The sequence below is a fragment of the Nicotiana attenuata genome, unplaced genomic scaffold (genome assembly GCF_001879085.1).
Source record: "Nicotiana attenuata strain UT unplaced genomic scaffold, NIATTr2, whole genome shotgun sequence".
Classification (NCBI taxonomy): Eukaryota; Viridiplantae; Streptophyta; class Magnoliopsida; order Solanales; family Solanaceae; genus Nicotiana; species Nicotiana attenuata.
This window is the reverse complement of record NW_017672502.1, coordinates 73,373-85,291: the sequence shown is the minus strand read 5'-3', so window position 1 is coordinate 85,291 and position 11,919 is coordinate 73,373. Positions and strand designations below refer to the sequence as shown.

The 11,919-nt window shown below is 41.4% G+C and overlaps 1 protein-coding gene across 1 annotated transcript; it reads left to right on the top strand.

Moving 5' to 3' along the window:
- Positions 1-10,764: 10,764 nt before the first annotated feature.
- On the top strand, positions 10,765-11,607 carry LOC109213456. Its single transcript, XM_019377253.1, has 2 exons — positions 10,765-10,959; positions 11,308-11,607. Exons 1-2 carry the CDS (start codon positions 10,765-10,767, stop codon positions 11,605-11,607), a joined length of 495 nt encoding a protein of 164 aa, XP_019232798.1.
- The last annotated feature ends 312 nt before the right edge of the window (positions 11,608-11,919 follow it).

Sequence of the window (11,919 nt, the reverse complement as noted above, 5' to 3'; positions counted from 1 at the left end):
TATGTAGCTCGATGTTTGAATTGTTAGCAAGTAAAGTGCGAGCATCAAAGACCTGGTGGTTTGCTTCAGAAGATTAAAATTCCTGAGTGGAAGTGGGAGCGTATCACTATGGATTTCGTTGTTGGACTCCCACGGACTCAGAGGAAGTCCGCAACTTGGGTTATTGTGGATAGACTAACCAAGTGAGCACATTTCATTCCTGTGGCAGTCTCCTATTCTTCGGAGCGGTAGGCAGAGATCTATATCCATGAGATCGTTCATCTTCATGGTGTGCCCGTGTCTGTTATTTCTGGTCGAGGTACGTATTTTACCTTGCATTTTTGGAGTTCGGTACAGCGTGAGTTGGGCACGCGGGTCGAGTTGAGCATAGCATTTCATCCTCAGACAGACGGACAGTCCGAGCGTACTATTCAGATCTTGGAGGATATGCTCCGCGCCTGTGTTATTGACTTTGGAGGTTCTTGGGATCAGTTCTTTCCTTTAGCGGAGTTTCCCTACAACAACAGTTATCGTTCGAACATCCGGATGGCTCCCTATGAGGCATTATATAGTAGACGGTGTCGATCGCCGGTTGGGTGGTTTGAGTCGGGGGAGGCTCGGTTATTGGGTACAAATTTGGTGCAGGATGCCTTGGACAAGGTTAAGATCATTTAGGATAGACTTCGTACAGCTCAGTCCAGGCAAAAGAGTTATGCCGACCGTAAGGTTCGTGGTGTGGCATTCATGGTCGGAGAGAGAGTGTTGCTTCGGGTGTCACCCATGAAGGGTGTGATGCGGTTTGGGAAGAAGGGCAAGTTAAGCCCTAGGTTCATCAGGCCTTTTGAGATCCTCGATCGAGTGGGGGAGGTGGCCTACAGACTCGCGTTACCACCGGGTTTATCAGTGGTGCATCCAGTGTTTCACGTGTCCATGCTTCGGAAGTACCACGGCGATCCATCCCACGTGTAAGATTTCAGTACTGTCCAGTTGGACAATGATTTGACCTACAAGGAGGAGCCGGTAGCTATTCTATACCGACAGGTTCGTCAGTTAAGATCGAAGAGTTATCCTTCGATTCGTGTGTGGTGGAGAGGTCAGCCTGTTGAGGCAGCTACCTGGGAGTCCGAGTCCCATATGCGAAGCAGATATCCCTATCATTTCCCTAGCTCAGGTATATTTCTATGTTTGTTCGAGGACGACCGGTTGTTTTAGAGGTGGAGAATGTGATGACCCGAAAGGTCATCTTGTGTATTAGAACCTAATTCGGGGTTCCGAGGCCTTCAAAACCTCATTTTATTTCTCCTCGATTTGCGTGCGCAGTCTGGGCACGTTTCCGGAAAGCCTTTATGTGGAAATTTGAGAAAATAATAATTTTTGCCTTTAAAAGTTCATCTTAGTTGACTTCAGTCAATATTTTTAGTAAACGGTCCCGGAGGGTCCGTAGTAAAATATGGACCTGTGCGTATGCCCGGAATTAAATTCCGAGGTCCCTAGCCCGTGAAATGAATTTTTGATCAAAATTGTTAAACTAAAATTATAATGGTTTTGAGAAAACGGTTAATAGTTGATTTCGTTGGTATCGGGTTCATATTTTGGTTCCGGAACCCAATACAGGTTCGTTATGATATTTATACCTTATCTGTGAAATTTGGTGAGAAACGGAACTGATTTGACGTGATTCGAACCTTTGGTTGAGAAAATAGAAGTTTTGAAACTTTCTTGAAATTTTCATGCAATTTGGTGCTAAATTCGTAGCTCTAGGTGCTATTTTGGCGATTTGATCGCGCGATCAAGTTCGTATGATGTATTAAGACTTGTGTGCATGTTTGGGTTGGAGCCTCGAGGGCTCGGGTGAGTTTCAGATAGGCTATGAAGTGATTTGGAACTTAGAAAGATTGTTGGTATAGCTGAACTTGTTGCAGGCCTCAGACCTCGAAAATGCGAGGTCAAGGTTCGCATTTGCGTCTACAGATGAGGTCGCATTTGCGAGCTTCTCATCGCAAATGCGAAGAGAAGCTGGGCCAGCCCATGATTACAAATGCGAACAACCCTTCGCATTTGCGAAGTGAGTCTGGGGAGGGACCTTCGCATTTGCGATCAAATGGTTCGTGATGTTTTAAGCGTCAATGCCACACAAAAGGGATTTGTGTGGTACCTAATTTTTGCTTAACTACTCTATAGAAGAACCTGGTTCTTCTAGGTGTTCCAACTACTACTGTTCGCAGAATAATAAATACTGAAAGTAAAGAACACAGAGATTTTTACGTGGAAAACACCTGGCTCAAAAGGTGAAAAAATCACGACCTACTACTCAGTAGGATTTTCCCAAACTTCCACTAAAATCACTGAGCCAAAACAGCATTTACAAAACTCTTTGTAAACCTAAGGATTAACTCTAATCCCGTTGTAGCACACAGCCTCAACTGTTGCGACAACTTCAAGTTAGCTATAACTTGAACACTCTAAGTACCTAATACAATTGCTTCTATGAAAGCTGAAAGGTACAATTTTAAACCACCTACTACAATTGAACTAGAATAAAAGAAAGACACAATGGAACTGATTCTTCTATCTCGTTCAAGTAGCTTCAGGAGTGCACACTCAAATTTTACATAAATTGCTTGCAAAATCGCCTTGCTCTTTTGCTCTCAATTTAGTTTAACTTCTGCGTATGTTCCATCCCTGTAAAAGAGAACAATCATTGTTATTTAATAGGTTAGTAATCAGAGTTTGATTGGGACTCAATTGCTGCTCTTCTATCGCAGAAGAGTTCATGATGATATCAAACTCTAACACTATCTTTATCCTGGATTGTGTTCTCTTCATATAAGGAGACTTTCTCTCCTTATCTAATATGCAACCTTTTCGATCAGATCAGGAGATATTGCTTCTTTATCGGTAGGACTTATCTCCTTCACGTGCATCTCACATGTATAGGTTGATCATGACTGTGATTCACAAGATGGACCTGGTCCATGACTGAGGCTCATTCTTCAAAACTTCACATGTTCTTGGGCCAACAAATTCCCCCTTTTTGATGATGACAAACTCTGTGCTTTTTACTGATTTGGAACCTGTAAGAACTCAGCTTAACCATCAACACTAAACTTAGAAAATTCATTTATCATTAAGGACCAGGTTAATTAGGTTATAAACATTACTTATTTCAGAATGTGTAAAGCACAATATCTCAATAGCTCTTCCCGCTTTTGGCATCATCGAAAAGTTGCATACACAATGTGAACCCTAGATTTTAATAAATACTCATGGCCACTGGGGCAACTGCAAGTGCAATCATGGTGCAATCATCAGTAATCAACAAACATATTTAAACTATCAAGGTTAGAATAATCATTAAACAAGAGAAAACAGCAGTTGTCATTGATAGAGATATGTTGCCACCAACAATCTACAAAAAGAAAGAAAAACATTCAAACCATGAGCAAAAAAAATAGAAAGATAGAGAAATCCCTAATCTGGGTCACTGGGGGTACTAAACAAGTGCAGGAGACAGGATCTAGGAGTCCTAAGGCTTGGAGGAACTAGAGGGTTGGGATTGGGTTTGGAGAAGATTCAACATGTTCTGAAGAATTCCGTCATTCTTCTCCTTTTATTTGGCAAGCTCAGATCTGAGACCATCCCTCTCAGCTTCTACTTCAACCACACGTGCCTTGAGCCTTTCTATTTCAGCATCCTTGGTTGCACATTATTGAACCAGACTCCTAACCTTGCTGTTGATGGGTGTCCTCTGGGATGAACCAGGTTCATTTGGGATGGCATTGACTGGATAGTCACAAGCAAGCAGAGTATTGATGCCAAAGTGTTCCTTGCTTGAGGCCATTTCCCATTTCTTTAGAGGCACATTCAGCATGTCCAGAACTGTGGTTAGAATAAAGCCATATGGAGTAGTATGAGCCTTGGAGCCATTCATGACTAGCAGCTTGACAATGAAAGCAGGCCAATTGATTTGCTTTCCTCTCTCCAGGCACTCCATAAGGACCAGATCCTTTTAGTTAGCAGTGTGTCTTCTCTCCTGTCTGGAAATAAGCACTTGTTGACAAATTCAAACACAACCTTGTGCTCAGGCCTCATTTCACTCTTCTGCACAGCCCGGGCTTCATTCACTTCTTCTAAATCACAAAACCTCTTGGTGATTTCAAGGGCAGTAGGGAGGAAGTCCAGGCAAGGCCACCTTTGCCTTGTATAGTCATCAAACCCTTGAGAGGGTATGTCCAGAATCTCTCCCAGTTTTTGTGCATCAAACTGCACTTGAACTCCTTTCACCATGCTTCTAACTATGCCATCCTTAACCTCAGCATTTGCCATAAATTCAATCAGCTCATTCCTGGCAAGCCTACCATCCATCTGAAGGACCATGTCCTTCCACCCCTGAGCTGCTAAAGCATCCACCAACCTAATCATTCCTGGCTCCACCAGGTCCTTCAACAGTCTTCCCTTCAAGATTTTTCTTCTGCCAAATATGGAAAACTTGTCCTGCTCCTTCTCAGAGTCATTTTCTTCCTCTTCTCCACTCCATTCTTCATCATCAGAAATTCTTGCTTGTTTGTTTTTCACTACAGATCTTGTCCTCTTGGCAAGTGAAGGTTCAACAGCTTCAGACACAGAGCAAGACTTCTTGGAGGAAGTCTTGGGCTTTTTGGGCTTGGGGGTAGGAACCTCCACTGATGTACCTCTTTCTTGATGGACCAGTTCCATCTCCTCTTCTTCAACAACCTCTAAGGATTCTGCAACCTTTCCATTTCCTTTATCCATTCTCTTTTTCTTGCTTGCATCCAAAGCCTTTTGTAACTCAGCTTCACTCTGTTTCACCCTACTTCTTGTGGCTCTACCCTTAGGCAATGAAGAGGCAGTAGGTGTTGGGGATGAAACTTTTCTTTTCATGGAAGGCTTGGGAACATTTGGGGCTTTTGTTGTGGAAGTTTTTCGTTTTTTTGGGTCATAGCTTGCCCCAACCTTTTTCGGTAGGTCTGCTAGGGTTTCTTCAGCAGATGAAACAGGTTCATCTCTTTGTGTGCTCAGATGAACCAACCCCTCAGCAGCTTCCCCAGAACCACTTCCCCCTGACTTTAGGCCACTCGCTTCTACCCTTTCATGTTCAACCCCACAAATAGCAGGTACTACACTATTCCCAGTTCCCCTCTCTTCACCACATGCACCCTCTCTCTCTTTTTCTTTCTCTAACTTCTCTTTACCTCCACTCCTACGTATCTCAGGCAACTCAACATCCCTAATGGGTCCAAGCAAAACAAACCTAGTCTCTAAATTTTCAATTTCAGGTGAACTTACCTTGGAAGATGATTCTTGAGTCTTTTCAGAGTCAGAAGACCCATGTCCTTCCCCCTCAGTAGCAGATTGATAGGATTCAGAATTAGAACTGGAATCTGAGTTTTGAGCTTGGCTTGCTTTCAGCCTTTCATTTAATGCCTTCCTCAGAGGCCTAAATGCTACAGTCTTTCGAGCAAGCATTTTCACCCTACGTAGTCTAGGTTTTGGAGATTCACTGGGTGGAGTGGTTGAGGATGAATTTGAGGGAGATGGTGGTGGAGGAGTTCCAGGATTTTCTTGTGGGTTAGACATGATTGTTGATTTCTTGAAAGAATTTGGGAATTTTGGAGAAGAGGGTAAGTGAAAGTGAAGAAGAGTTTTTGATGGTTTGAACTTATGATGAAGGCAAGAGAAGTGATGTGTATTTAAAGAGAATTACACATTTAATAAGTAACGGTAGCCTTTTGCAGTGGTCAATTAGAGGTATAATCAACCTGAAATTCCAGATTTTGAATGATCGATTTGGCTTCCCTAGATATTAGGCTAAATTTACGGCTTAGAGTTCTAGGCGGACGAAACTTGTTCAATGCTAGCGGATAGAATTTTCTAGGAATTGAACATTTATAGGACTTCTGCTCATGATTGAAATATTAATCTTTCTAATTGTGCAGAGCATAGAAAACATACCTTAGCTTTCATATGAACCCATATTGATGAACCAGGTTCTTCATTTAGAACTCTTTTGAACATGCCTCAAATGCCATAATAGAGAAATTTTGTAAGAGATCAGTGAGTCATATAAACACATGTCACAGGAGTATACTAATTAAAGTATGAAGCTGAGTAAGAATTAATCTAGATAGTTACACCAGTTCAAAGTTCCTAGCCAAAAATTTTTTTTTTCATATTTTTTTTCCATTGTGCATTCTAAGCTGATCCTATTAGGTGATCTTAATCATCCCTAATTCCAACCTGTTCCTCTCAAAGTTTTCTCTACTCAGTGCTTTAGTGAAGATGTCAGCAATTTGTTTATCAGTAGCATAAAATTCTATGGAGATCAATCCTTTCTCATAGTTATCTCTCAAGAAGTGGTGTCTAACATCTATGTGCTTAGTCCTCTTATGATGAACAGGGTTCTTTGTCATACTTATAGCACTAGTGTTATCACAGAATATAGGAATGCAGCCAATTTCAATACCAAAATCTACCAGCTGCTGTTTGATCCATAGCAATTGAGCACAACAAGATGCAGTAGCAACATACTCAGCCTCAGCAGTGGATAAGGCCACTGAATTTTGCTTTTTAGTGGCCCATGATACAAGACATGAACCAAGAAAGTGAGCCATACCTCAGGTGCTTTTCCTATCAACAAGGAAACCTGCATAATCGGCATCAACATATCCTACTAGATTGAAATTACTCCCTTTGGGATACCAAAGACACAGATCAGTGGTGCCTTTCAAATATCTTAGTATCCTCTTGACAGCAGTCAAGTGAGACTCTTTTGGATTAGCCTGAAAGCGAGCACAAAGCCCTATATTGAAAACAACATCAGGTCTGCTAGCAGTAAGATACCAGAGTGAACCAATCATACCCCTATACAACTTCTGATCAACTGATGAACCAGGTTCATCAATGTCTAATTTAGTGGCAGTTGCAATGGGGGTGTCTATTTCCTTTGATTCATCCATTTTAAACTTGTTAATCAGCTCTTTTGCATACTTCTGCTGATGGATCATGGTTCCATTTGGGCTTTGTTTGATCTGTAAGCCTAAGATAAAATTAAGCTCACCCATCATACTCATTTCAAACTCACTCCCCATTAATTTTGCAAAATCCTTGCTTAGTTTATCAGTGGTGGCCCCAAAGATTATGTCATCAACATATATTTGTACCACAAGGAGATCCTTACCTTTTTTCCCTTAAGAATAGGGTACTGTCAATTTTACCTCTTTTATAGCCATGTTCAAGCAGGAATTTGGACAATCGTTCATACCATGCTCTAGGAGCCTGCTTGAGTCCATAGAGAGCCTTGTCTAATTTGTACACATGCTCAGGACAGTCCTTGCTCTCAAACCCTGGAGGTTGTTTCACAACACTTCTTCTTTTAGGTAGCTCTTCAGGAAGGCACTTTTGACATCCATCTGATGGAGAGTGAATTCCATGTGTGTTGCAAAGGCTATGAGGAGTCTTATTGCCTCTAGTCTTGCAACTGGAGCAAAGGTCTCATCATAATCTATACCCTCCTCTTGGCTGTAACCTTGGACCACCAGTCTTGCCTTGTTTCTTGTAACTGTTCCATCTTCATCAAGTTTGTTTCTGAAGACCCATTTTGTGCCAATAACTGATCTGTCCTTGGGTCTTGGAACTAGATGCCAAACTTGACTTCTTTTGAACTGATTGAGTTCATCGTGCATTGCATTCACCCAATCTGCATCCTGCAAAGCCTCAACAATATTTTTAGGTTCAATAATAGATAGGAAGGCATCAAAAGCACACAGATTTTTTAATTGTGATCTAGTTTTGACTCCAGATGTTGGATCAGTGATTATGTTCTCAATAGGATGAGAACTTTGATACTTGTGAGGTTTCACAACCAACTAATTTCTGCTAGATGTTTCTCCCATGTTCTGTTGCTGAGGAACAGGGTCATGAAGAGGTTATTTTAGGGAATTAGTTTCAATTCCTCTTTGATTAGTTCCCCCTGTCAGGTTGCCCTGGATGGGAGAACCTGTTCCATCACATGTTCCTTCTTTTGGTGCCACTTTAACTTGTGCTGAGACTTCAGTCAAGTCCTTTACCAGTCCAATGGCTTCATCTTCATGTTCCTGTCTCTCAGAAAGAATGTTAGTTTCATCAAACACTATATGCACACTTTCTTCTACACACAAAGTTCTTTTATTGAACACTTTATATGCTTTGCTATGTGAAGAATATCCCAAGAATACTCCCTCATCACTTCTGGGATCAAACTTACCTAGGGAGTCTTTTTCATTATTTTGCACAAAGCACTTGCATCCAAATGCCCTAAGATGGGATGTATTTGGTTTTCTCCCTTTAAGTAACTCATAGGGAGTCTTCTCTACAAGAGGTCGAGTCATGCATCTATTGATAACGTAACATGCAGTGTTTACAGCCTCTGCCCAGAAGCTGTGGGGCAGTTTACTAGAAAGAAGCATAGTCCTAGCCATGTCCTCAAGGGTCCTATTCTTTTTTTCAACCACTCCATTTTGTTGAGGAGTCCTAGGGGCAGAGAAGTTATGATCTATACCATGCTCGTCACAAAATTCAGCAAACTTAGCATTTTCAAATTCAGTTCCATGATCAGACCTTATGGATGCAAGTTGATTACCTAGTTGTTTCTGAGTTTTCCTAACAAAAGCAGTAAACATGTCAAATGCTTCATCTTTAGATGTTAAGAATAGTACCCAGGTAAATCTAGAATAATCATCGACTAGCACCATCACATATTTCTTTCCACCTCTGCTCAAGGATCTCATTGGATCACAGAGATCCATGTGAACCAATTCCAACGACTTGGTTGTGCTTACCATTTTCTTGTTTTTGAAGGATGATCTTACCTGCTTCCCCCTTGCACAAGCCTCACAAACTTTGTCTTCCTTAAACTTGATGTTAGGTAGCCCATCACCAAGTCCTTAGAGACTAATTTGTTTAGCTGATTCAGACTAGCATGACCAAGTCTTTTGTGCCATAGGAGGGGATCATTATCCAACACACTTGGGCATGTGAGTTCATTTTCTGAAAGAGTAGACAAATCTACAATGTAAATATTGTTCACTCTTTTTCCCTACAAAACAATCTCGTTAGTGGTAAGGTTAATCACAAAGCATTTTGTAGAGGTGAATGCTACAAGGTTACCTCTGTCACACAGTTGTGACACACTGATCAGGCTGTATTTCAAGCCATCTATCAAGTAGACATTCTCAATGGAGTGTGAGTCTGTCTTACCTACCTTTCCAACCCCAATAATCTCACATTTCTTCCCATTTCCAAAGGAGACATTACCTCCCTTTAAGTTCTCAAGTGAAAGGAACTGGTTCTTGCTTCCAGTCATATGTTTTTGAGCAGCCACTATCCATGTACCATACTTGGTTACTTACCTTCACTTGGGCCTGCCAAAAAAAAGAAATCAAGGGTTAGTCTTAGGAACCCAAACTAGTTTGGGTCCCTTTCTATAGGCAAAGGGATAAATCAAATTCCTTTATGATGGGTTTTTTAGTATTTTATGTTTATGATGATCTAACAAACTTGTCATGAAGAACCAGATAGAGCACCTGGCGCACAGGACATACATTTCATGTAAACTAATCTAAGACTGAAAATCAGCAAAGGGAGAAACACAACAGGGACCTGATGATCTGGCTCTTTAGGGTTCTCTGACATAAGCAAGTCAGTGACTGTACGCAATCAAGATAAAGAGGAACACAACAGGGACCTGCTGCTTCAGGGTTCTCTAACAGAAAGTACAAGTCAGGTACACAGCTGGAATATGACAGAAGAAAGTGATCATCTGGCAGTTGCTACAGAAGAGGAACACAACGAGGGCCTGGTCTGCTGGTGTGTACACAACTAGGACTTGGTCTGTTGGTGTATCCTGACAGGAAGTACAAAGCCCACTATCCAGCTGGAACGCACCTGCCTAGAAATGGTTGTGCAGATAGTGCAGCAGTCACTTCACACTAACAAGAAGTACACCAAGAGTTGACACCACTATCTAATTGTGATATCTTTTGTGATAAAACAACCTGGTGCAAGACACACCAGTTCTTGTGCATTTCAGTGATACTCTCTCAAGAAGAAGAAGCATCTATCCAGCATTAAAATCACCGGTATGTCAAGAACAAGAAGACAACTCCACAAAGGATCAGTTTTTAAACGAAGTCTTATGTATATCCATAGTTGAGTTGTAATCTTGTTATTTGCTTTACATTATAATTCCTATTTTGCTTTCTTAGAAGCACTATTTTAGGAACAAACCAAATCCATAAACTTTTGAGTTTGCGTTGTGACTAGGAATAGTCATAAGTTGAATCCTCTATAACTAGGAGAGTTAGAGAGTGGCTTGTGGTGGTGCATCACAAGTTAGTTTGAAGTCTTTGCAAAAGGGAGTTTGCAAAGTGGCTTGTAATAAGTAGATTACAAGTTAGCTGAGTTTAAAGCCTAGTGGTGTAGGTCGTGGTTTTTTGATCCCCTTGTGTGGGATGTTTCCACGTAGAAAAACCTCTGGCCTCCTTAACATTCAGTCTTTACAGCTTTCAACGTATCAGTCTCATAGAGGACCAGGTACTCTATAGGTTGGCGAACTCATACAGGCTAACAATTGGTATCAGAGCAGGTTTCTCCTATCAGGCTAACACCTAGGAGAAATCCTCAATGGCCTCCCCACCAAGCTTTGAAGAAGGACAATCAACCTATAGACCTCCTAGATTCAATGGTCAATACTATGGCTGGTGGAAGACCAGGATGCATGATTTCATTATGGCAGAAGATTCAGAGTTATGGGACATCATATGTGATGGTCCACATGTTCCCATGAAAAAGATTGAAGAGACAGAGAAACTGGTGCCTAAAGAAAGAAGAGAGTACAATGACATTGACAGAAAAGCTATAGAAAAGAACTACCGTGCCAAGAAGATCTTGATGTGTGGCATAGAACCTGATGAGTACAACAGAGTCTCAGCTTGTGAAACTGCCAAAGAAATATGGGAGGCATTGCAAATCGCTCATAAAGGAACCACCCAGGTCAAGCAATCCAAAATCGACATGCTCACCACAGAATATGAGCTGTTCAGGATGAAGGATGATGAATCCATACAAGACATGCATATCAGATTCACCTCCATCATAAATGAGCTTCATTCGCTTGGAGATGTCATTCCTAGAAACAAGCTTGTCAGAAAAATTCTCAGTGTTCTACCTGGGTCTTGGGAAAGTAAGGTGAATTCCATTACGGAAGCTAAAGATCTACAGACTCTGATCATGGATGAGTTGATTGGTAATCTGAAAACATATGAGATGAAGAGAAAGAAGGACGATGAACGAAGAGAGCCTAAGAAAGAGAAGAACCTGGTGCTTAAAGCTGAAAGGAGTGATTCAAGTGATAAAGATAGTGACATGGCCTATCTCACTAAGAGATTCCAAAAAATGGTTCGAAGAAACGGTGGTATACCAAAGTGGGGCAGTTCAAGCAAAACAAGGAACAACGATCTCTGTCACGGATGTGGAAAGCCAGGGCATTTCGTCAAAGACTGTCCACTCGCGAAACATGAGCAATACAAGCACAATCCTGGCTTGTCTCATTCCCTTTTAAGTGCTGCATGATCTCATGGTTTAGGACACTGCTGAGGTTTATAATAGGCCATTTCTATTAGTATTGCCATGCTGCTTGTGGTCACCTTCATGTAGACTGCATATCCATCTGACAAAAACTGCTTCGAATAAGAATCACTTGTTCAAAATCTATCTTTGACCCATTTTGGTTAATGTCTTGATTGCTGGGAAATTAGTATGTGTGTGTTTGTCCTGTAAACTCAATGAACTTGCTTTTCTCAACCTTCTTAGTGTGTAACTGTGTTCAGCATGCTACACCCTCTCCTCTGTTGAATAAATACTCAATCATGAACCTATGTTGTT